The sequence below is a fragment of the Lonchura striata genome, chromosome 1A (genome assembly GCF_050655825.1).
Source record: "Lonchura striata isolate lonStrDom1 chromosome 1A, ASM5065582v1, whole genome shotgun sequence".
In the NCBI taxonomy this organism is placed as follows: Eukaryota; Metazoa; Chordata; class Aves; order Passeriformes; family Estrildidae; genus Lonchura; species Lonchura striata.
The window spans coordinates 46,216,820-46,243,007 of record NC_140741.1 but is presented as its reverse complement, the minus strand read 5'-3'; the positions used below and the strand labels follow the sequence as shown (position 1 = coordinate 46,243,007).

The 26,188-nt window shown below is 41.2% G+C and overlaps 1 protein-coding gene across 4 annotated transcripts in view; it reads right to left on the bottom strand.

Annotated features, from left to right (window-relative positions):
• The window catches only part of TBC1D30 (TBC1 domain family member 30), a 51,158-nt gene extending 25,329 nt beyond the window's left edge, over window positions 1–25,829 (bottom strand). For 2 of the 4 annotated variants that reach the window (XM_077783502.2, XM_077783503.2), the window contains exons 1-2: window positions 25,562–25,829; window positions 22,994–23,158 (exon numbers count right to left, since the gene is read on the bottom strand). In XM_077783502.2, coding sequence (XP_077639628.2) covers window positions 22,994–23,158; window positions 25,562–25,814 — 418 coding nt within the window. In that variant the 5' untranslated portion in view covers window positions 25,815–25,829. Of the gene's footprint in view, window positions 1–4,294; window positions 7,503–22,993; window positions 23,159–25,561 lie in introns of those variants that run through there. The other 2 variants (XM_085568807.1, XM_021547452.4) reach the window with 1 other exon arrangement.
• Between the last annotated feature and the right edge of the window lie 359 nt (window positions 25,830–26,188).

The window sequence follows — 26,188 nt, the reverse complement described above, 5'->3', positions numbered from 1 at the left end:
GTGATTGAATAGAAACAAAGAAAAAATCACACTAACTCCAGCTCTGTTGAGAATTTTAGTTTTTTAGAATTGCATCAGTGAGACCTGGAGATTAGTGCTTTCATTTCCCTGCTTCAGATCTGAAAGACATGCTTGTCAGACCTAGAAAAATAAAGATTTCAAACCACAATTGATACATTTTGAAAAAACATTGAAGGATTAATAGCTATTCCTGGGAGTAACTGTTTATTAGTATTCCTTTCCATGGCGCAATGATACTCGGCAGGGGCTCCTAATAGATAAATATTTTCATAATAATTCAAAGCAATGTAACAATGGCAGTAACCTAAGATTAAATTGTATCACATTTGCTGAAATTGGAAAACATGAACTTCATTCTCAAGCAAAAAAAGTAAGTACTGTAAGACCCTAATACATACAAAAATACATCATGACCGAGAACTCCTTTTGTTAAATTAACAGATGCTGACACATTACCAAACACTACCTTGTAGCAAAGAACCAATAGCCTTCCAAAATAACCATGTATTCTTTTCCAGCCCAGCATCCAAATACTAATTATTTCACAGTTTTCTAAGACTTAAAAGATCCCAGTAACAACTTTTCTCTTTTAGAATCTTCCTAAGAAGGACATAAGCAGATACTTCCATGTCTTCAAAAGATCAAGTACAGCAAGATAAAATCTCAGAACAAGGAAAAATCTATCTATAGTTACATGAACATCATGACCAGGGAGCTCACACTACAGTCAAGGTACATGTCTCTCCTGAGACTGAAATGAGACCCTTCAAATGAGACCTTTGACTAAATGAGACTGAAACGAGATCATCCATCTACAAAAGTTAATTAAATCACAGCAAACAATTAAGACAGGTGTGAAAATTACTGTAAATGAGAATTACATCACATGGTAACACCAGACTACACAGAACACTCTGTTCAGCATGGTGAGGAACTGCTTGGTCAGGCCATGCATGACAACCTCTTGTAAAAGCCATGGAATGTGTCCCTTTATTTGTTCTCCATTAGAAGTACTTTCCAAATCAAATTACATGACCGTTTTGTGGGAGGGGAGGAACCATGGGGAATGAACCCCAGAGGATATATGAATTGTTCTTCATTGCCATCCATTTTAAAGAATTTATATTTCCTAAACCCAAAAAATTACAGCATTGCTTAATAAAAAATACAGCAAGTAAGCATGCTAAAAAAAAAGCTGCAACCATACAGAGAGAGTAAGGAAGGTAACCAGAAAATTGGGAGCAGCATCTCATTGCCCATTACTTATTTCTGGCACAAGAATCATCTTGCTACATGCAATTTCTGCACTCTGCTCAAGGAATTGGTCCCTGAGTTTTAGAGCTTCAAGGAACCTAATGTCTATCCCTAACTCAACCTCTCTTGGTTTCCTAATCCTTCCTTTCTCCATCATTCCCCCTTTTTTTATTATAGTTGTCTTCTCTCCATAAACTAAGTTAGATTTCCCAATAGTTTCTTCCCCCCTCAGTACCCCACACTCATACAACCCTACTGCATGTCTGCACCTATTTTCACTGGATTTTCCCATTTCTAACAATCCTCCATCTTTATGTCACATTGCTCTCCATTACATAAACACATGCTTTTTTGCAAAAAAAGACCCCTTCAGGCCTTAAGAGAACTTTTCTTCCTAGCTCCTCAGCAGGGACAGCCTGGCATAGATGCACCACACATAGAGCAATAGTTCCTACTTTAAACATTATCAGTACAACTCAGCCCTTTCAAATCAAATCAGCCAGGCTACGGTGTCATTTGACATATTAAAGATCACCTCCAGTTCATACACTTTCAACTGATTCTTCATATCTGAGAAGCATACTAACTCGTAACAGCAGAAGTATGCTGGGAACACTCTGGAATTATTAGCTCCATGAATACAAGGACACACAAATGTACATGCTTGACAACAAATTTCTGAAAGTCAGGGGAATGCCAAAACAAGCTCTGTTCAATGCCCTTCCAAGCCTGTCACCAGAAACCACTGCAGAAAAGTTATATAAAAAATCAAAGCATTTAAAAAGAGGAAAATATACCCCCCCAAACTACAGACCTGTAAGCTTTCCTGTGTAAAATACACAATAACTCTTGACAAGTAAAGCCTGTAAGAGGGAAGATTATATCCCTAGGATTCCCAAACCCTAGCAGTCTTCCACTGCATAATCAAAATGTAGCATAGAACCACAACAGAGACACAAAATGGGATAAAAATACTGTCAGTCAAGTACCTGGGTGACAGAATCAAATTCCCAGTCCACCCTCAACAAACAAAAGGATAGGGCAAAATCTGGGATTTTTTCAGAAATATCAAACCAGAAGAAAGTGTAGGAAGATGATGTGTTTTAATGCATGTTTGTGAGCTATAAAGACATAGCTTTAAACTTGGGAAGTAGCACTATAGGTTCTCAGCCGTACTTCACAGCTGTTGAAACCTCTCCCACAAAACGCAAATAAATATTTTATCAAAAATAAACAAGGAAAAAGGCCTAAAGCAGATTTGTACGCAGTGGGAGCCCATAGTTGAGGAAAGAGAAGTGTCAATGTAAACTATCACCTTATACTGCTTATTGTCCCAGGAATATTCTTAGCCTTGCAATTTATCTCTAAAAGTAACATTCTGAGTAACTCTGTATGAAACCACTTCTATCAGGAGCCAGAGCTCACTGCGGTGTATCAAAGCACATCTAAAATCTCAGTCCAGAAAAACTTCACAATACAACTTCACAGTACAGACAGCTAATAGAGACACTAAGTAAATCTGAAGAATGTTTCATTCAGGATATTTTAAAAGGGTTCACTAGCTGTCCCATCTCCACCACACATGAAAACATGTATCCTAAACAGAGTTATTGTCTTTACCTACATATGAACAATATGGAAACCCCAAACCAGTGGGATTTTTAGGATTATGGCATTTATAGTTACAGCCCAATCACATCCCCTGGTCTTTGTGCGAGTGTAAATACATGAATGTCATTATCCAGATAACGTCATTACCCGGGATAATAGCAGACTACTGTTGGAGCAGGGGTCTTTGACAATTACAAGTCAGGAAATCTCCTTGAAAACAGCAACTCCATAAATCTACCAAAATGTGTCCAAGACCTTCAGAAGACAGCTTCTGAATCTCATCTCAAACACAGTGAACATTGTGGCTTGATTCACAGAGCTAATACAATGGGAAACTGATCTTTATTTCCATGTATTGCTCTATGTTTCAGTGGATCTTTGGCTTGCATGCTTTGTAAATGTCTAAAATTAGGCAACAGATCAGCAACGTTTTAGCTACAAGTGACAGTTCTAACATGGTAAATTGAATTTAAATTTCTCGATATTTTATTTTTTTAAAAATCCAAAAGTTTGATGGCAGGTAACTAGAATCTAGCATTCAGTCATAATCACCCATCCGTGCTTCTGTTGAGAGCCCCTTCACTGGAGTAAACACACGTCGTTTGCTGACCACCCAGTTTTTGATTTTGATACTGAAGCTGGATCTAGAAAACATAGCTGCAGAGCTGATGGTTTCCCCTTGGAATCGGAATGGTTGCAAATTTAGACAACACCCAACAACAGACAAAGGCTGGGCGGGAGGAGGGGTCTCCGGCAGGTCAAGATGTAGCAGGTTTATCAGGAAAGGTCTGGAAAGGCTGCGAGGAGACTTCGGGCAGGGGGTGGCAGAAAGCTGAGTCGCCGAGCCCGGGGGAGAGGAGACGGAGGGAGAAAGGCACTAGGGAGAGACGACACAAAAGCGCTGCGAGGCGGCGACGCTGAGCGGGAGGAGCAAGGAAAGGACCAGGAGACCTGGAGAGCGGGGCCGGGATCCGCGGGCCGGGTGGGACACGAGCGGGAGGAATTCCCCGGGGCAGGGGCAGCGCGCTGCCGCCCCGCGGGGCCCCGGCCGCCCCCGGCCCCCGCCGGAGCAGCCTCGCACCCGCCGCGGTGCCTCGCCCGCTGCCGGCCCCGGCCGCCTCGCAGGCCCCGCTGCCCGCTCCAGGCCGGCCCGGCCCGGGCGGAGCCTCGCGCTCCGGACCCGCCGGCCGGGCCGCGCCGGGGCTGCCGCAGCGCGGCCGGAGGCGCGTCTGCCCCGGGCCGGGCCGCCCCGGGCGCTGCCCCTCGCCCCGCCGCGCCTACCCGCGGCCCTCATCGCCCGCCGGCCGTCTCCTCCTCTGCGAGCCGCCCCGAGGCCCCGGCCGCTCCCTCCGCCCCACTAAGCCGCTTGCGGGGCGGCAGCCGCCGCCTCCCCGGCCGGCGCAGGTACCTGGCTCCAAGGTGCACAGCAGGCGCGGCGCGGTCCGGGAGATGCAGCTGCGCTTCTTGAGCACATTGCTGAGGATGGTGCCCACGCCGCCGCCCGAGCTCTGCCGCTTCAGGCATCGCCCCCCGCGCCGCAGCGAGCCCGTGAGCCGGTCCTGCCGCATGGTGCCCGGGGCTCGCCCTAGGGCGGCGGGCTGGGGGGCATGGCGTGCGGGGACCCGCACTGCCGACGGCGAAGTCCGAGTGCCGGAGAGAAGAGGGAGGACAAGGAGAGGAGAAAGACAAAAAGGGAAGGAAAAAAAAAAAAAAAACAACCAACCACTGTTCCCGCCCACAATCCTAGCATCACTGCCTGAATAAACCAGCAGCCTCTCCTCCTCCTCCTCCTCCAGCACCACCTGGAATGCAGCGGGCGAGGGGAGCAGCAGCCCTGGTAAGAAATAAAGGGAGCCCTGGCGGCAGTCAGTGGTGGGCTCAGCCGTGCCAAAGGGCTTCAGGACAGCAGCACAACCCCCAGGCTGCACGGAGACCACCCGACACGGGCAATGCGGACACGGCGCTCTTGACGCCGTTAACAGGCGGCAATACTGACATTTCTTCCGAGAATGAAACGAGCTAAATATCCACCAAATAGTCTTCTCACGTAGTACTCGGGCCTACAGCTGGACATATATAGATAATCCTGCTGCCTTTTTCAAAAAGCTGTCTTGAGAAGGAGTCTGACCAGCACTATCAGATCATGGAGCAGGGGAAGAGCAAAGAGTTTAACAGCATGTCAGTGTTAGGGCAGGCTGGGGTCCTGCCCAGCAACAGCCCCAGCAGCAGCATAAGCAAGCATCCTGCACAGTTTCTTTTCTTCACCTCACTGGCAAAGAGACCCTGAACATCCTCAGCTAAAATAACAGCCTTTTCTATGACTCTACATTGCAAATTCACTTACAAGTAATACGCCATGCACTAAGCAGTCAGAAGAAGCGCTTTATTAGATGCATTTTCCAGTGCAATCTGGCCTAAGAGCATCTTAAAAGGGTTTAGGAGATTCTCAAACTAGTGGTTTGATTGACGAGAAAGAAAAGCATTTGAAATAATGATAGCTTTTATAACCTACACCCATCAGCATTTTTGTAGAAGGAGAGCAGATTTATCACATCACATTAGTCAGGCTCAAAGGCCAAACTACCAGAAGTCTCAGTCAACCTGCTAACAATTGTATCTTTGAAACATTTTGCTCCTTTACTAAAAAGTTGTGTTCCTCAGTCACATTATGAGGAGAGAAAATTGGCAACGAATAAGCAGTAAAGCTAATTATATAAAAGACACACAATATAAAACACAGAATCAAGCCTCTTTTTAAAATCAGTTATAACTATTTTTAGAAGTCACTGTTAAGCTTTCAGAGAAGTGTGATTTTGATCATGCCTCTTTAAATATCTGCTTGGGTTTTGGAGAAAAGTCACTACATTTGAGCTGTTAGCTTGCACTCTGAATAGATAATTAAGTCTGTGTGTCGGTGGTTCTTTTTTTAACAAAGGTGACACTTCCCTGCTGATGTAGATGATGCAAATCACTTTATTTCAGTGCCAGCTGGAGATGATGATTTAGTGGTTAAAGCATCAAATTTGAAATCAGTTAGTCTCCATAGGTGTACAGATTGTACCAATGGGACTATAACAGCAACATTTAAATACAGAAATAGCTGTATTATCTCTGTAATATTATTCTCCTCTTGGTTGACCACTTTTTGCAAATAGCATAATATAATTCTTGGATCATTTCAAGACTGACTAATCCAACACCACATGGTGTTGCCCAAAGTCTTGGAAGCCATAACCAAAGTTTCCGAAACCACTCATTATCCAGACAGTAGTATCAGTCATTGCACTAAACCGCATTACCTCCAATTTTTAAACAATTAGAAATCAGGTCTAAGAAAGACATCAATATTTAGCTGATGAAAATAACCAGCTCTCAAAATGAGAATTACGTATCCCCATTATTGCTATTTCTCCTACTTGTCATCTTGTCTCTATAAGAAAACTGGAAACAATCAGGACAATCATACTGTGACTGGGCACACAGATATTTCCAAGCATACCATTAAGGAGCTTTCCTGCATGCCAGCCAATTAATGCAATGTTATTCTGAAGGAAAAAATGCAAAAATTGAACTTCAGGAGACAAAATGAAGAAGCCAAGCCATACTAATAGGTTTGATGACTCACTGAATCATTAGTACAAATGGATTTTAGATGCAGGGATAAGCCTCCCATTAAGCATACATATACATGTCTTCAGGGCTAGAACCTAGCTTCTAGAAAAGTGGATGGCACTGAGTTTCAACCACTGATCAGGCAAAGCCTCTAATCTGCCTGTGGCAAGACATGTTGACTATCATGAATCTAGTTTCATGCACCAGTGCATGGAAGTCTGGTCATGTCCACAAGCCCTCATCTGCATTTACTGACAAGACAGATGACATTCAGAAAGGATTTTAAGGGGGGAAAAAATCAACACGTTTGCCTAGGCAAGATATTTCAGCTCCAGTATTTTGTAATAATCAACTTGAGACTTTGCTTTTTTTACTCCCTCTGTAGTTCATGTATTCCCTCTGACACAACAGAGTCACTTACTGAAAAACCTTACCTCCTCATTTCATACCTCTTTACAATCTTACCACCATCTTCTACACATGCCACTTTAAGGCCAGAATTAAGAATACTATGAGTATTCTTGTTCCTTTATTACAATCAAACTTAGGATGGTCAGTCCCAAGATCAATGCCAGGTTTTGACCAATTCCATTTACCTTAAACCTGTCCATTCGTTAGCCCATTTGTGTCTGCACTGGGACAATGAGGTAAAACACAGGCTGCCAGAAAAGGACAATGAGTACAAACAGATGGGGCAGTGACAGGAACAGAAGGACAGGCAGCAGAAATGGGGCCACAGCACAATCTACTTTTAAAGAATCTATTTGTTTAAGCATATTTCACTTTCAAATGACAGTATACAAGAGAAAAAAAATGGAATTAAATATATGCACATTAGAGACAAGAAAATGTAAGCCAGTCTGAGGTTCTCCCAGACAGCAAAACTGTTTTAAATACATTTAGCCCATTAAACCATCTCCACCACTGGAGAACAAAATTCCTATCCTACCCAGTTCTATGCATATTCTATTATTAAACATCCCCTCTGAAAAAACAGACCTGCTTCCTTCTGCTTGATCTTAAAAGCCTAAAATGAAGCACAACCCACCTGAAGTTTCACACTTCTCCAACGCACAAGATGGAAGCACCTCTGACAGCTTGAAAAGAGGCCTCTGGCTTGTTGAGTCCTTGGCACCACAGGGACAAAGGTGCTATGGCAATGCTACAGCATGAACACAAATTCCCTTGAACACAAAAGCCTGTGAGGTGGCACAGCCCAGCACTCCTCCCACCTCAGCCTGCAAGGGGAGCATCCCCTCCTGCACCACCCATACTGCTCTGTCCACAGCCCCTGGTACTGATGTGCTACCTCAGAATGCAGGGAGTGCATGCCGTGATCCACCAGCTACCTGCAACTACCACGTGGACACCGAGCACAGAGCCTTTGGCACTGTTTAGTGTATCCTCATCACTGTTGCAGGAGCACCTAAGAAGGGAGCTGATGGAGAAATTGGTGTTATGCAGAAGGAGAAACGTGATTATGGACTAACAGATTCAGTTCTGCCATCAAGGTGGTTTCTGTTGCCGGACAAGTAATCCGGGGTTGTCTTTACTGCACAAAGGATGGTTCCAGAAAAAATACGAAAACAAAGTATTTGTGCCTAGAGAAGGTTAATTCTATACACTTGTTAAAAGCAGGAGTCAAGAAAATGGTGCAGTGTGTTCACAGTCTCATCAACACAGCTGTAATATTTTAGACCTTTTTATTTCATTAGTCATCATTTGTATGATTTTGTACACAAATGTCACAAAAGAGGTCAAGACCTCACTGGGTCCTATATTAGATATCACAGACAAAAGCTGCAGAGCCAATCCTTGTCTACAAAGGTATTCAGCACAAATATAAACTACACAATGGACAGGAAATAACATCTATGACTTCCAGGAATAAAGAACAAAATTTTTATGATTTAGGCTAAGGAAGCATGTAGCTAGTCAAATGTTTCCTCCTCCTTTACACTTCAGGCACATAACCTTATTACTTATTTCCCCCTTCCAAAACTGACAGCATGGTCCAAAACTGACACTTTATTACAGCCTTCTTTTTAAGGAAGCCCTAAAGCAGCATACTTGTTCTTGGTGAGCTTATGACAGAGGAGCTGGGGAATTCACTTGCTTAGAGGTAAGATATTTGAAAAAGAACATTGCTTGCATGTTGTTTAGCCATACCTATTGAGGACTAATCTAGAGACAATCATTTAAATAGTACTGCTTAGTATGCTATATATCTTCAAACAGGAAATTAATCTACAAGTCTGTAACTTATGTAAGATGCTCACAACTGCATATGCGCAACATGATCCTTCAGCCATCATAATCAGGATTCAGCCATGAGATTGCGGATGAAGATTCTTTGTTATGATCTTTAGTTGCAGGATTTGGGGTTTTTTTACCTCATTCTCCCCTTTTCCTCCCACACACATTATCCACTTCTCCTTTCTGTACTACACACTTGAATACACTAGGACAGGATTGATGAGAGCAGAGACAAAGTCCCCTCAATAGACCTAGCATCCCCTACCCACAAGTATAGGTTATAATTTATTCTTGGGAATGATGGTCAGTTATATCTAGTAAGTGTACTTTCAAGTTGAATAATGTTCATAGTCATATTGCTTCTTGAAATATTTGGCAGGTACACCCTGAGAAGTATGCCAGAGTTTTCCAGCAACAGCAACTAATGCCAATGGGCTGACTACAAAGGGTCGCTTTATTTCACTCCAGGCCCATCATTGGGAATGGACTGGTCCCAGAGTTTAAAAGGAGAGAATTGAAAGAATCACAGGCACCTCAAATATTTCAGAAAAAAACTGAAAACTTTACTGACATTACAAAACGGATTTGATGTGGAAACTTGTAACATATGGTTCAATAGCTACACTGAAAGAACAAGGCAGAGATTTAACTCTGAACTACCTATGTGGGACACAAAAAGGAGCTTGGACTAATTTTGCTTAATCACAAGACAGCAGTTAGTTCACCTTATTATGCTACTAATAGAAGACAACAAAATTACACAACTGAGAACGCCTAATATACTCTTAAAGCTATCTGTATTCACTGCAGTGCCTGTAAGCCCTACTTCTGGGCTCCAGCATGTTGCTACAGGTACTGCACAAGTACAGCAAAACCTCAGACTGCCTGCTTAAAAAAAAAAAAAAAAAAAAAAAAGTGAAAACACATTAGCAGATAGAGAAGTACAGGTTGACAGCCAGATGATATTGAAAAGCATAGTGGACAGTATTTTTAATATAAGAGCTGCTGTTGTTTCTATGGCCTTCATGGCAGAGATGAGCTCCAAGGGACACACTATGAACCATGAGGTCAATGAGAGTGCTAAGAGATCAGGTTTTAATCATCAACATGTTCAATATGGTGAAACATCTATAAGAAAATATCAGCATAAGGGGAGATTGAAAACGTGCTTGTTTTAAAACACATGTGGGATGGAGGTAGGAGGCAGGAGCCAAGCTTGTATACTACATAAGAAATTATAAGGATGGGACAACAGAGAAAAAAGTAGGTTGTGAAGAGTTTTGGATATGAAAGCAACAAAAGGAAGACAGACTAGAACTACAATGAACATGAGGAAAGCATTCATGAAAACATATGTACAAACACTGAAACAGGTGATTAATGCTGAAGTCCACCTTATGTTTAATTCTTTACTCATATATATGTTGCCTTCCAAAAGGAGGAAAGTACACCCAACAATAAAAGGAGCTTGCAGAAGCTTCCAAATGCTATGTTCCACATGCTTCTAACAAGCTGAAAAAATGATAGATAAGTGGATAGATACCTTCATGTTGTAAAATTGGTTGTGTGTCTGTAACTCAACAGCATCTAGGTTTCTTATTATATATTTTTTAATTTGGTTCAAATGAATAAATAAACTCTGAAGTTATAATTGCCACTTGAGGAACAGTGATAAAGAAAACAAAAGGAGGGGGAGAATAAATTTATTTTACTTATTGCCTTCATGTGCCAACTATAGCAGTAAAGCTATAGCAGATAGTTGCATCTCATGAGCAAGCTAAAAGATGTGTCATGCAAGCACTGTTAAAGTAACAATATATTTTAACTGCTGCAGTAACCACCAGCATAAAGTCTAGAGTTAACAACTGGAATAAAAGTCATAGCAATGCTTACATGGTCAATAAAATATAGAGAGAACACCCTTTAAATTTAATATGAAGTAATCAATCAAAGTGAGGTTTTGGAGAGCAAAAGACCTTCTTTTGACAAAGAAATTACTTGTATCTACAAAAGAAATAAAAAAAAATATTCTGGTAAGGCATATATTAAGAACAAAAATTGCTGAAGAGGCCTATGTAAGAAAAAAAATATTGCTGAAAAGTACAATTATAAATGTTAAGAAATGTTTCCTAACCTTGCTAAACAATATGAAGCAAATGCATATCTTGGCCAGTACTCACACTTCAGAATCCTGCTTAAATGCTACATGGTAATTTAAAAAAATAACTTATTGACTCAGAAAAACTAATGGAATACATGAAAAAAAAAGAATTCTGACAGGTATGATTTGTAGTTATGCTTTAGATAATATTGCAGAAAAATGGAGGTCATAGCAGGTCTCAGATCTAAAACTGAACTTCTCTTCCTTTATTAGAATCTGATTATTTGCTTAGCACCTACCATATAAATTGAATTTTACAGTGTGAATCACCACCTTCATTGATCTGAACTGCTATTTCAGAAAAAGCAGGATTTTTATCTGCCTAGCATAAAGAAAAAAGCAAAATTATCCTATATCCCCAAAGCCTAGATTTATCCACAAATAGAACACTTGGAAGAATTTTAGATTAAAAATTAACTGCCAAAGTTAAAAAAATTATTAATGGCAAAATCTCTTTGCTTTGGCCAGGAATTATTATGGAAATGGACCACATTTATACATATAAGTTTTTATACAGTGACTCATACTTCTTTGCAGTAATGCTGAGGACATGCAGCAAAGACAGGTTCAGCCCACGGAAGGCTTTCATGTAGCAAAGAGCCAGTCTGTCCTGCACTGCCCAAGGATAAGAGTCCAGCTTCCAGCACAGATCCTCTCTCTCAGTACACATGGTCTCCACAGGAACAGAAACATGACCCTTTCTGGAGTTGGGGGTGGGAATGGTGCTGACTCCTAGAGAAGCTCATATAAGCACTGTAGAGCTCTTGGAACCACAAACCTTGATCAGTCAGTAACAAGGCCTGCACCAACACTCCAGTTTTTTGATTGTGGATGCCTTGGTTCCCATTTGTAGATGCCACTAGTTCCATAAAGTTTTGCATGTATATGAAGTTACTGCAACCCCAAGTCCTCCAAACCACCTAATTCTTTTCATCTCCCAAGTGGGCCGTAGCTTCACAGAGCACACTCCCCAAGTGTTGGAAACAGAAGCAGCTAACAAAGCAAAAGAACCTCAAACCACCACCTACACTTTCTGAAAAAAATACACACATTATCCATTTATACAAGTTTGACACAGAGTTTTTTCATTAAATTTGTGAGATGAAGAAGAGAAAATAGTTATCAGTTCCAAAAACATTACTACTCAAATATTTTAGACTCAACAGCTAAATGATAAAACTTCAGGTCATAACTTACTCTTACAGGGCAAGTTCATTGAATTGGATGTGTTTAGGATTAATCAAAGGCTCATTTAGTACTGAAGCCTAGAGGCATTAAAATTGATTTTTAGCATGTTCACCAGCACACAAGGATGAGTTTTTTGGCTAACAGCAAAGCTCTGACTATTTATTTACTACTGCATAGTTCAGAACAACTCACATAATTTCTTTAAACATGTGCTTCTTCTGCCAGCCTTCAAGTAGCCTTGTTTCTTTAAGTTTGTTTTGCAAAGAGCCTCATACCATATATTTGTCCAGTGATATCTTGTTTGTCCAGCTCAATAGGTACCTGACTTCTAGATATCTCTAGATATTACTATAAAGATCAGTAATATTTACCTCTTCAGATTAATGTACTTTTAAAAAAATTATCTGTACATTGATTACCTCCTCACTCTGACTTCCTTTAGTTTCACTGTATAATTATTTTTCCTTCAGGATCTAAGGTCCAATAGCTATTTCTGCCCATGAGCATTGGATAAGACTGGAAATTAGCAATAACATGTTGGGAAAAAACCCAAACCCCAAACAAACTATGAAAACCACACAAACACACACACAAAAATGAAATGTTATCTATTAATGATGCCTAATCCAGCCCAAGAACCAAAAACTGTTCATAGTCTGTATTTGGCCATATGTATTGCATGGATGGCAAGGAAAACATGTTGGTCAGAACCAGGTTCTGTGATTTTAGGAAGTTACCTGTTGCCAATAATTTATAGGGAACAAAATTTAGAAGCTGTTTCACTGCTGACAGAACATTGCAAGAAGGTTCCAAATTTTACTAAGAAAAAGATAAAGGATAGGCTTGGAAGTAAGATGATCTAATGTAGAGATGGAACTCAGACTTGATTGCTCTGGCAAATTTCATGGGTATGTGAGGAACACTCCTTTACTACTCAGTAAATCAGATTCAGGTTATTAACAGCTTCAAGGAGAAAAACATTTTAAAAATCTGAGATTCACATTTAACTCTTCCTTCAGAGCTGCTCCAGTGCAGAATTATAAGCAGAACTATTGATCCAAACAGACTAAGCTCCACAACCCACTCTTCTAGCATCTTGTTTTTAAACACCAAGCTATCCCAAAGCTGCAGAAACATAGCTGCTGGTACTGCCTGATGCTCCATAAATCAGTCTATTTCTATCACTAATTATCCCAAGCAGCTGTTATCCTCCATTTGATCTTCAGTATCCAGGAAAGGTTTTCTTCAAAGACTAATGTGACCAAAGAATGTTTAGCGTGTACCACTTGGAGATAAAATGCATCTGTGTTACTTAAAGGCAATAGACTCTGTTGGGTATTTTCACTGAAGTTCCATTAACCCTCCTATAAGTACACAATGTTTGGGCTTGGTTTTTTGGGTTTTTGTTTTGTTGTTTTGTTTTTTTTTTTTAGAAAAGAGCATTTCAGTAGGAAAAAGAATAGCATTGTCATTGTTTCTTATACAGAACCCCAGCAGAATAAAAGAAAAGCAGTACTCAGCTACACGAGTGTGAAAGACTATGCATACAATCTAAAAGAACTTTTTCCTCTCAGGTTGCTTCCACATCCAAAAACTTGCCAGAAAAAGATTAAAGACTGAAATGATATATTACAGTTATGCAGCTCACACAGCCACACCTGTTGTGAGCTTATACACACAAAGCCTTATATCTTGATTGTCCAACATTTGCCACAGATGGTGTGGCTCTCACTACCTGCAGGTACTGGAGCAGATCTACCATCAGTTCAGAACTGTAAAGATTTGTGAAGTAGAAATGTACTCAGGTGCATTTCTCACACATCACTGCTTCCCATGTGGCCTTTGGCACCACTGGTTGTGGAGCCAGCTTCCTTGAAAATTGCCAGTTAGTGCAATGAGCTCCTAGGTTATGGCGTGGATGCTGATAATGCCTTGCAGCAAAGCACACAAACACTTGAGCACACAGACACGCAGGCTGAGCCCTTTGCTCAGCTGGGCCCTGCACCACACTCCTGCCCCCATGGCCAACACTTCCCCTGCCCCAGGGCAGACATGCAGCTTCTGGGCTGCAGCAGGATGAGCTGTTTCACACTCTTCCTGAACCTATGTGGAAATTGGCACTTCATCTCATTTGATCACAATAATCCCTGGGTGACTGAATAAAACTTTTCCAGTTTTTCAGGGAACTATTAAGACTAACAAAGCTTTACTGTTGATCAGATATCTATAGCAAAAATGTGGCAAACCCTGGACGTTGGGAACAAATTATGATGTCTGGCTCCAGATCAGAAGGCTGAAGGATAGCTTTATTAAAACCATACCGTATTACATTAATATACTATTTGAAGAGATACTATACTATTCTACATACTTACTTCTTACTTACCTAACTATTAAATGAACTTGTGATTCTCTCTGCTCGAGAGTCTGACACAGCTGGATTCAATTGGTCCACGAATCCAAACAACCTTCACCAGAATCCATTCAAGCAATCACTTCAGGTAAACAATCTCCATACCAAATTGCACATGGGGAAAACAAAAGAGCAGAGATAAAGATTGTTTTCTCTTCTTTTCTCTGTGCTTCTCCTTAGAGACAGAATTATGTCTCTCTATCCAGAAAAAGTGAATGTCACAGGTATCCATCTGAATAGCTGCAAAAAAGCAGAGGGAAGAGCAGTGCCTGCCAGTTATTTCTACTCTCATGACTGACTGACAGGGCCTGTAGACAGTGAACAGGCTGTTCTAACTTCATTGTCTCCAAACAGCAGCATCCTTCCTCCAGCGTGCCTCCTCAATTTGAGCTAATCAAATCCCACCTTCTGAAGTCACTGCAGTACCAGAGAAATAAGAGATCACTGGTTTGAGAACCACCTTTTGCAGACAAATTAGTATAGAAATACTACACGTATTGCTTGATAAGTAATCCAAAAAGCTCCACACACAATCTATTGCATTAATCCCTATTTCTAATACCAAGGGAGTATTTTATATAACAAGCACTCTCTAATACATCAACTTCTCATGGCACAGCTGTTAGGAAAAGGGTAATTCAGTGGAGTCAAAATTCTACATGCATTACAAAGCTAATCCTGTGAGGTTAGCTGTGATTTTGCAACAGCAACAGGATTACTGTTATACAGAAAAATATGGAGAAGCAGATAAGCAGTCAGCCTCCAAGTTGTATGCATACCCAAAATAAACACAACCTCCAGTGTACCACTAACTCAACCAATTTCATTGTTGTCACAGCTGCTAGCACATTGACAAAGGATAGTTATAACATCCTACACCAAATGCTGCAGGACAAGAATTCGATCGTTCCTCTGTGATCTGTACATCCCTATACTGAACAATCTGCATTTTCTGTTGCAAACTGGGCCTAGATTAAGCAGCCAGATTATTGCTTACAGAATGATTTACTGAATTTACTGTTCAGCTCCATGATAAACAGTGAAATATTTATTCTGAAAATATTTTTTAATGTTGTAATCACATCCAGCTGCTACTATCCCATCAAGTTTCTATACCATTAAGAAATGCTGCTGAACTATTTATTAGGGAGAAAGGGAGGGAGGAAAGAACGAGAACTATTTGTAGTTAGATAATCAGTGGCTGATTCTCTCACCACCTCAGGTGGCCTTTGCAAGGGTGTACCTTTCTTTTTAGAGGCTGAGGCCAACTATAGGACACACCTACACAACACACTTCAGACAGGCCAACTTAGCCCCACTACACCTTCACCCCAGGTGTCTGCCATCTCCCAGGGCAAGCATTCCAAGTGGGGTGAGATGGCAGGCTGCAGGAGCATTGCTATTCATTTCTCAGGGCCCATAGCTTATACAGAAGTGGGACACCACAGCTGGTTGAGCAGGGTCTCCCAGGTCTCACCACACTGCTGTGGGTGAAGGGAATGTCTCAGAGCAGCCACCTGTTTCTGTGTGAAGCACATTTGGGGCCAAGTTTGATGCTCAACAGGCAGAAGTGAACAGGCAACTGAAGGCTCTCTCTTCTCAGAGACTGAGGTCAGCTGCTCATTTTGCTCAGCTTCCACCGAGCCCTGAACCCCTGGCATCTCCCTTTCTAAGGAAAATCTCACATCTCCAGACACAGCAGCTGACTGAACTGGAAAATGATTGGCAGCAGTGAGCCAGAAGGCAGCACCTTCCTCAAGGGCATCATGATCTCTTAGTCAGCAGGCTCCACACTGTCTCCAGGAATTTACCAGCAGCAGAGATGCCAGCTCTGAATGCAGCCAATTCCCTAATAACCGTAGCAGTAGAATGACACTTGAAAGAAAAAAGTGCCAGTCAGGTGTAGTCTTATCCCCTGTGCTGATACTGAGCACGGCCCAGAGTCACTTGAAACAGAATCACATGGCTTTTAACAAAGGCAATCTCTGTCTCATGATACTAGTCAAAGCAGCCACCAAGAGAGTCTGCTTAGTTAAATCCTGAAGAATATAGCTGAAGGAGCCCATGATAAAAGCCATTTTCAAGAATTGGTGAAATTTTAGCCAATTATGAGATGGCATTTGTTCTGAGGAAGCTGGGAGGTTCTTTTAGTACAGATAAGACACTTCAGTGGTGAGAGTTAGGGACAAAGCAGTTAGGAAAGTATGTGACACAGAAAAGTAAGGATTCATATAACATTACACGACAGACTCAGAAGGAAAACATATGGCTTAGGAATGCATGTGGGTTCCTCAGCTCCCTAACCAGCCTGGCAATCCCAGTGCTGAGCAGCCAGGGAGCGAGCTGCAGAGATGGCTTGCTAAATGTTCCCAGGAGGATCTCTGTAATACAGTTGGTTGAAATCACTTTAATGGAAAGTTCTGACGTAAAATATCACTTTGCGAAAAGCAAAGTCCTTCACAGCAAAATGTCATCTTTGACGAAAATAGATTTCCAAATGCTAAAAGCATGATTTTGACTCCTTTTAGGATTAAACATCTTATAATCTTACTTGAAAATAGCTCATTACGTAATATGAAATGAAAAAGGCATCTGAACAAAGCATTTTAGTTGAAATGCAAACTTTCAGAATTTTGCTTCATAAGCAATTGACTCTTGTGAGTGGGTGTTTTATTTCATGCTGGAACAAGATATTTTAGTTACTGCATCCTTAAAGCAGAATTTCCCTCAAAAGTGAGGATTCCATGTTCTGTAACACTCCAAGCACTTAGTTCTTGCCACCTTTTGAATCTCATATTCTGCAGTGACACAGACCACAAGAACTTCTCAGCTGATATATGACCAAATTAGACAGCAAATCCAGCCTCTTTCTTTCAAGGAAAAAAAGAAAGAAAAATATTATATTTTCAACACCAGAAAAGTAAAGAAACTTTACTTCACCATAGGACTTAAGAAACTGAATTTAGCCTCAAAGTGGCCTCTGAGAGGTATCAAATCTGCACAATTACACAATTTGCCAGGTTTGTAAGGAAACTGCACAGTTTGTCAATTTAGAATTTATATTACAGCTTTGTTTTTACATCAAGAGAATATGGCAGTCAGTTTAAGTATATTTAATTAGTCTGACAAGGGCTTCTGTTGACTCACACGCCAGTCAGCATTCTGGGGTGAGCACAGATCATCCAGAAGAGGTGGCTGGAGACAGTGCCGTGGGGTGGTCTCTCCCCATAGGGTTTACCAATGCTACTGCTCATCAAATGAGAAAAGACATTAAAATTCATTATTTGCAAGATCATACTCTGTGTTCACATCCCATCAGCAGCACAATTATACTTTAAATCTGGGTACTACACTGATAGTTCTCTAGAAGAATATCCTATGAGAGGGATGGGATACAGTGCTATACCAGAACTTTACTGATGTGCTGCTCTGTTAAAGTACTCCCCAAGTCCCAGCATCCCAGCTGTGCTGCTCAAAGACCAGTTCCAAGATGATATTCTCATCAAGAGAAAGTAACCATGGAACTCATTGCCTAAAAACTCCTTGGGATTATTCTGTTAGTGATTGTCAGTCTGCGTTCCACACAGCTGTTACTATGACAAGACTCAAGCTCTCTCCTAGTCTACCTAACAGATACTCAAAATACACAATCTAATTTATATTAGCAAATACTAAATATGCCAAATCTACTTATTGAAACATTTCTTAATGCCCTGATGCACAGTAATGAAGGCTGCAGAAGGTTTGTAGTCCTTCTCCTCCAAGCCTGTTACAAGAAAAGTAATCCTTGTCAGCCCAGACTCCAATTGCAATTGAATAAGCTTTCAGATTTTCCAGAATCTTTGCTGGCTGAAGCTGAATGGAGTTTGTTAGACAAATGGCATTTAATATTATATTCATCACTATAGGCGGCTCTTTTGAATGCCTCTTCGGTAATATTTTCAAAAATTACACAATTTATTAATAATTCTGGCTAACAGTGAGCAAGTCAGTTAAGATCAAACTTAGATCTATAGCCATTTTGCCTTGTGCATGCCCATCCCAAGGGACCAGCAGGTGAATTCACCATCCAGATCAAAAGAACTGCTGCCCAATGCAGCTGACAGACCAAGCACACAGCTACCATCCCCACTGAGCCAAGCTCCAGCATCACTAGATACAGGTTCTCTCCTTTTCTCACTGCTCCATTACCATCCTCTTGGCAAACCAGCACAGGAGACAGAACGGATCAGAAAATCCTTGCTAACCAGTGCCCAGCCCCTCTCCACTAAACTGCCATAAGCAGTGATATTTACTGAATAACTCAAGTCTTCATAAAGAAATAAAAAAATTAAACCAGAGCAATTGGGGTGTTCTAGGTTAAAGCATATTTATACAACTGCAGCAGTACATCAAACTACAGGGAAGTGACTGGGAAGAGACAGATGAGCCACAGGCAAAATTTGGTATGCATTAATTATTACATATGTACAGAAGTACTTGCCCCATGTTGCAAGACATCTGACCCAGAATTAAATCAATCACCAAATCACAGAATACCAGGTTGGAAGGGACCTCAAGGATCATCAATTTTTCTCAACAAAAGCATGATCTAGACAAGATGACCCAATATCCTGTCCAGCCAAATCTTAAAAGCATCCAACATTGAGGAATCCACCACTTTCCTGGGGAGAATATTTCAGTGGCTGATTGTTTTAATTATGAAAAATTTTCGTCTCTTCCATGAACCTTATCAAGTGCAAGTTCAAGCAAATCAGTATTACTCATGTCCACATTATATTATGTTAAAGTTGTTCTTACACCTTTAACCAAACCTTTATCCTATGAACTAAAAACTGTGAATTTCTGGCTTAGTTTTGTAACCATGTTGAGGGAAGAGGAGGGATGGAGAAAATGAGCAAGGAGAAAATTAGTGTATGCAGGAAAAAGACAAGGAAGAACATCTGGAGGGGACCAAGGGATAATGTGAAGAAAATTCAAGGACAAAGAGTAATATGGGTAGACACTGCAAGATAGACAAGATGCAGGGATGGGGAAAATGGAACAGAGCTGAGAAATCCAGTATTTAAAGACTGGGTCATGTAAGAAAAAAATAAAGCATTTGGCAGGGAAAAAAATAAGATGGGACGGGACACAGAGCTGCAGTAGGACTGAAAGAAGGGAACGAGGAGACAAAGACCAGAAATTTAATCTAGGTGTATGACTTTTGCATGTCTAAGTTGCACTTCTCCAGGTACGCATGGTAATGGGATCTTGCTCAGTTCTCCCCTAATCAGCTCATGCAAATAACATCAGGCAAAGCTTTCCCAGTTTCCTCTGAGTTCCACACCCTGTGAGAAAAGTTGATGCTACAGAGACAGTAACTCATTCTCAGAAATTGAGTAGACTTCACAGCCCAGCCTTCTATAAGGAAACTGTTCATGCTCAGGGCACATGCAAACAATAAATCTGTGCCTGGATTATGCCAGTTTATGCTACCTTTCTGTCCAATTAACACTCTGAGGTATAACCCTCTGAATTACTGTAGTTGGATTCCAAAACATTCAGTTCATTTAGTCAGGAGCTCCTGAATAACTTTGACAACCATGTGGGAATTAATGATCTCAGTTATATAGCTTTTTATATATAAAAAGCTATTTGTCACTGTTTTCCATATATTTCACATAAGGAAAATAGTATTTCCTCTGCGAGTAACATTTTTTTGCTACCTTTTCATCCATTTGTAAAGCACTTCCCTTCATGTTTAAGGAAGGTTGATGGCTTATCATCCTTATCCAAACCAGAGATACACCTCCAGTTCTGCACAAAATAAAATATTCTGTGTCTCCCTCTACTGGCTCTGCATTAAATCAAACCAGAAAAAGAAAAACTAGAAAGTAAATACTTATTATTATCTTAGCAAATTCTATACAGAAACAATGCTCAAATAACAGAAGAGTAATACTTCAATCATAGTTTCTAAACAAGTATTACAAGAAAGAATATTAAGGATCTTTCTGAACACAGCATGAGGCCCATTTAATGTTATTACAGGTACATAGCGACACAGCTATTATCAAAAAATTATTTATATAGTTGGGAAGTTTTCTACTAAAATTATTTCTCCATTAAAAATACAAGAGTATATTAATGAACTTTCTGTTTCTATAATTTCAGCTTATTTTATATTGAATCAGATTTAAGCATTCCTGCTTGCTTCTAGCCAGACTGACTTACAGTTAAGCTGGATCCTTTAACTTCTAAATAAATTATAGATAATACATTATTTTGGTTTGGGTTTGGTTGGTTGACTTTTGGGTTTGTTTTAATTAAAACCAATCACGATTTGTGATTCAAGGAATTTCTGGTTTGCAATTTGATCAGTCAAAATATATTTAGTAATGAAAGCAAGCTGTCACTATATAAAATACAAGAGATGTCTTTCATGTACTCTTTAAATGACAGCTGAAAAACCTCATTGTTTTTTACTGAATTCTGCTTTTCTCAAATGATATAATTAAGTGCATAAAGCCCTCTGCTTGTTTCTAATGTGGACTTGAAATATTTCATAGTGCTTCTGGACAAACATATATCTTTTCTTACCCCAAATAAGTCAAAATCACAAGAATTTGAGAAACAAGTGTCATTTCTGCCATGAGGCCAACATTGCGATTTCCTTCTTACTAATTTTCTTCATTGGAGAATTTTATTTAAATTTGGGTAAAAAAAGCATTATTAAAATGTAACTCTTCATTCATATATCAAGTACAGCGCAGTGTACTGATTTTATTATATACTCTACAGAACAATCTATCATTCCTTTAATAGAGCATGAACATTCATGTGCCCAACCAAAATGAATTTCATTCTGCAGTGAATTTTATTTTCTATGGTAATACCTTTTTGTATGCAAAACAAGCATCACCTGCTAAGGACAAAGGTTGGCAGCATAATGAGAAATACAGTAAGTTATTAAATTGTCCCTGGCAAGAGTTCCTCCACATTTACTCTACCCACTCTGGGGTTCAAGTGCTGCAGGTGCTGTGCTGGCTATCAGCGGCCCTGAAGCACAGGCAAGTCAGATGTGGGCTGCCAAGGCTGCCAGGGGGCCAGGCCTCTTCTGTGCATGCAGCAGGGACCAGGAGCCAGCACAGGTCTCAAACTGCAAAACTCACACATTCTGAACTTTGAGAAGCTGAACACAGTTTTGAGCATAGAGCTTTTTAAACAGTACCAGTTTTTTTTTAATTCTCTCTGTAGAAACAGAGTAGAGCATCATAAAAATTATGTCAGAAAATAAGAGATCAAATTTATCAGCCTGTAATTTCTGAACTAACTGAAATTTCCACTAGGAGTTGGTTTGCCAAGCAGTAATCAAAAAGGGTCAGAATTTCCAGAAAAATTTCCATCTTTTCATTAAATAGTATTTGTTTGCAATTGGTCTGTATAGATTGCTTAAAGGTAGCATTCAAACAGCTGAATGTGAACTTAACGTTAATTGAAAACTACAGTTCTACCTCTACACAGAAATTCCACTATGTGGGGAAAAAAGCAATCAGAATTTACAGTCAAATCCTCTAAATATGTAGAAAATTCAGGTAGTCTCATTTAAAAGGAGACTATAGTATATGCTTCCATATTAGTGGCATGGAGGCCTTGCTTATCAAGCTGACATTAAAAAAGGAAATTTTTGAGAAGAAATATGCCTACACAGTAGATGATAGCCAAGAACCTTCATGTCAGGTTTAAGTAAAACAAAAGAACATTTTTAAATGCTTAAAAAATAAGTTTCACATTAATACACAAGCTCTTACCTTGACTACATTAGCACATGCCACTACAGTAAAATTATTTTATTGAAGTCTTTACATGCACCTCAAAGCTCCTACAGACATTTCTATGAAAAGACCATGCTTTATTTACTGTACCTGAACATTTCTGCTGCATGTTAATGAAAAAAATAAGATGGAACGTTAGGTTATTTTCACACATCCTTTCCAAAGGCATAATTTCTATTTATTCTGACATGTGACATTACATGCAGTTTTACTTTAGAAGAACTACCAAAAAGCACTTCAGTCTATCTTAAGACAACAACTTTGCCAAGTCAAATAACAGGTTTTACTGTGCAGAAAAAAAAGGCTAAACAATTAAAGAACAACATTACTTCTCTTTCCCACACAGTCTCTCAGAAAGCCCCAAAACACTGATTTAATAAAGGGCTTTGAGGGAAGTAGGTTTGTTTTTACCAATATTCTTCACCTTGGATCAACTTGGTAAAAGGAGTTACACAGAATTAACAGCTGAGGCTACAGCAGCTTACCCAGCTGAGCTAGATGAAGTTTGCCTGTTTCCAGGTGCTACTGACATCATTAAGAGTCAATCATAACTAAGGAATAGCATAGCCTGGCCTCTTGACTTTAAATTGAGGGCTTAGATGAAACACTGCCCACATTAATGAAATAAACTATTTACACAAGTGCACAGAAAGTACTTACAGCGTTTCTGGGAAACTGCCTGTAAACAAGCTGTGACAATGTCGCAGTTCCTCTGGACTTTTTGTACGAGCCTGTCTTTCTGCTTCAGAAGACGGAGCAACTTTGCTGATTGAACAGAAATTCTGTAATTCAGTTCTCGTTTTATAGTTGTTAATTCATCAACATCTGCCAACAAGCAGAGAAAACAACTTCAGTACTTGCCAAAAAGATTCACAAACAGCTTATTGTAGTTGACACGCAAAGGCACTTGCCCCACAGACATTTACAAATACAAGGTCTCTGTAAATGACAAGTTCTATTGACTGGGGTAATTCCCAGTTATAAACACTCTCAGAATCTGAGCCAAGGTCTTTAATTTTCTTTTAAACAAAAGCACTTGAATTTATTGCACAGAGTATGAATCTTAACAATTATGCTGTTATAAACTCTGAGGAATGTGACAGACATAGACAGAATATATTGATAATAGTGCAACTAGGGGGTACATTTTTAATATAGTATCTTCCAGAAGCTGCCTGGACAAGATACAAATTTGTAACAGACAAGGGAACATGTTCAAGAAGCTGCCTGCAAAGCTAGAAATGCAACTCCAGAAGAAGCTCTAAGTGGGAAATTCTTTCCACTAAAATGCAACTAGATGACTTCTGTCATGGCCTCAGATATCTCCACTGGCCAGTTATAGTGCCACCAGACCCTTTCTGTTCATCAAAATATCTCAGCTAATATTCCTGTTGTCCTCCCATGAGGTGAGTTTCAGGACCAGCAAAGGGAGTTGCTGGGGAGATGCCTGAAGTCCATTCATTTTTCTGAGTCCTCTGCTCTATTCTCAGAGGCTCCCCCACCAGTGAAATCCTAGGTCTTGCCTATCACATGCTGGGCTCTTCGGCTCCTCCCTGTAGTAGCCTGGTACAGCTTGCCACCAGCAGCATCTACACAGCTGCCTGCTCCCTGCAGCTAACTTTTCAAACTACCACTTTCAGTGCAACCAATGTCCCCTGAAGCTGGAAAGAAAATTTTAAAAAATCCATCTTCGGTAACCTGATCTAATGAGAAAAATAAATATGCATCCAGGAAAAGCTACTATCAAGTGGGATGGTAAACAGCTCAGCTTGTGTGGCAAAACCTTTCCAATAATTCTGGAGAGCTTAAAGAAAAGGACAAATTGGGCTGAAATGACCATCAACCATGGGCTAGTTAAAAGTATGACTGCAGTGTCAGGGGAGCCACTGAAAAAACAATACTGTATTTTATAGCCCTGTTTCAGCACCTGCTGCTCAGATGCAATTTTCAACCACCTGTACCAGGCAAGGTAATTTAAAACTAGATCTATGGATTTGAAAACAAAAAAAAAAAACAACAAAAAAAAACCAACAACAAAAAACCCAAACAAACAAACAGAAAACCCCAAACAAAACAAAACAAATCCCACCCCCCCCCAAAAAAAAAAAAAAAAAAGGAAAAAAGTTGCATTTGTAATTTATACAGTCACCACTGGAGTTGTCTGGTAAGTTTTACTCTTTCCCACTCATGCCACTTAGCTGTGCTTGTAAAAAAACAATAACCTGGTAGCAAAACTAATGAGTTGAAGCACCAGAAAATGTATTTCTGAAAAAGAAAATTTCCTGTTGAGTCCCAGGTTACCAAAGGACACACAGAAGAACTTGAGCTACATCCTAGTAACATCAGAAGGCGTGTCATCTCATTAAGAAGCCAAACACGGAAGCAGATAGCTGTTTGTACAGCTCTGAAAAGCAGGCATATTTAGTCACCTCTTTGGTTTTTTCCTTATCAAAAGTAAAAGTGATTAAACATCAGGAGACAAGAGGCCTTTGTTCTCTTTTCCTGTTCATTAGATCAACATGGAGTTGCACATTTAGTCTTTCACAAACATACACTGTTGAGGCTACCTATCATGAGAATTCTTTGAAAAAATTCATTTAAATTTCATTTAGATTCTGATTTACTCCAGCATTTACATTTTTCATTACACTTCTTTTTTTTTTCTTTTTTTTTTTTTTTGAAGACATGCCAACCTCCAAGTAAGCTTTACAGTTGTCCAGTTTAGTGTATGTCCAGTAGAACTCAAAGGCTCTGAGAAAAACTCTTACGATACTGTACTGTATGTGTAGCATTTCTTCTAGATTCAGAAAATAAAAAGAAAAAGAAAGAAAGAAGAACTGGACATTTATTCATTATTGTAAGCGAGGAAAAGCGCCCAACTCGCAGAAACACAAAAGCTTAGGCAGTCTGTCACAGAAACTAGCAGCTGACGAGCCTAATTTGGCTCCTAGGGAACCAAAACAAAAGAGGGGCGATCAGCACAGGAGAACCTAGTCTAAAGGAGCTCTCAGCTAACAGCACGTGGAAGCTTCTGGGAGCCACGGCCACGCAGAAAGCCTGGAAATGGGCACATATACACGCATAGACACATATACACGCATAGACACGTGCGCGCAGGCACGGAGGGCATCTTCGGGCAGGGCTCCCTTGCAAGACAGAGGAAAAGCGAAGCGGCAGGGGCAGCTCCCGGCCCCGGCGGGGCGGCGGCAGGCGCGGGGCGGGCTGTACCTTTCAGCCGCAGGTAATTGACCTGGCTCGGCCGCTGCTGCAGCTCCCGGAGGGCGCGGGAGCGGGCGCTGCCCGAGGAGGCGGCCGCCTCGGCGGCGCTGTACAGCTCGGTGAGCAGTCCGCTCACCAGCGACGAGGTACGGCTGGACCGGCCGCTGCCGGGACCCGCCTCGTCCTCGTCCTCCTCCTCCTCGGCCAGGCTGTCGGCGCTGCTGCCCGCCCTGCCGCCCGCGCCGGCCTCCGCCGCATCCATCTTCCGCGCCGCCGCCGCCGGGTTCCGGGCTCGGCGCGTCCCACGGTCACACGCCGGGGTGGGGCGGGCAGGGGAAAGGGAAGCGGGCCGGAGAGGAGGCGCTCCGGGCAGGAGCGCCGCGCCCGGCTCCGCTCCCTCCCCGCGCACCGTGGTAGAGGCCGGGCGGGGAGCTGCACCTGCCTCGGGTGGGGAGGGTGGGGACCTCGCTCCGCCTCGGGGCGGTGACAGCGGGTGCGATACCCGCACACCGTGCGGCTGCCACGGAGGTCATCACCGTCCTGCCGGCCGTCCTGCTCCTGCCTCCCTGCTGGAGGGGCGGCCTGGTTTTGCCAGCGATTCAGTACCCGGGCTGTGGCCGGTCCCCGTGACACCGC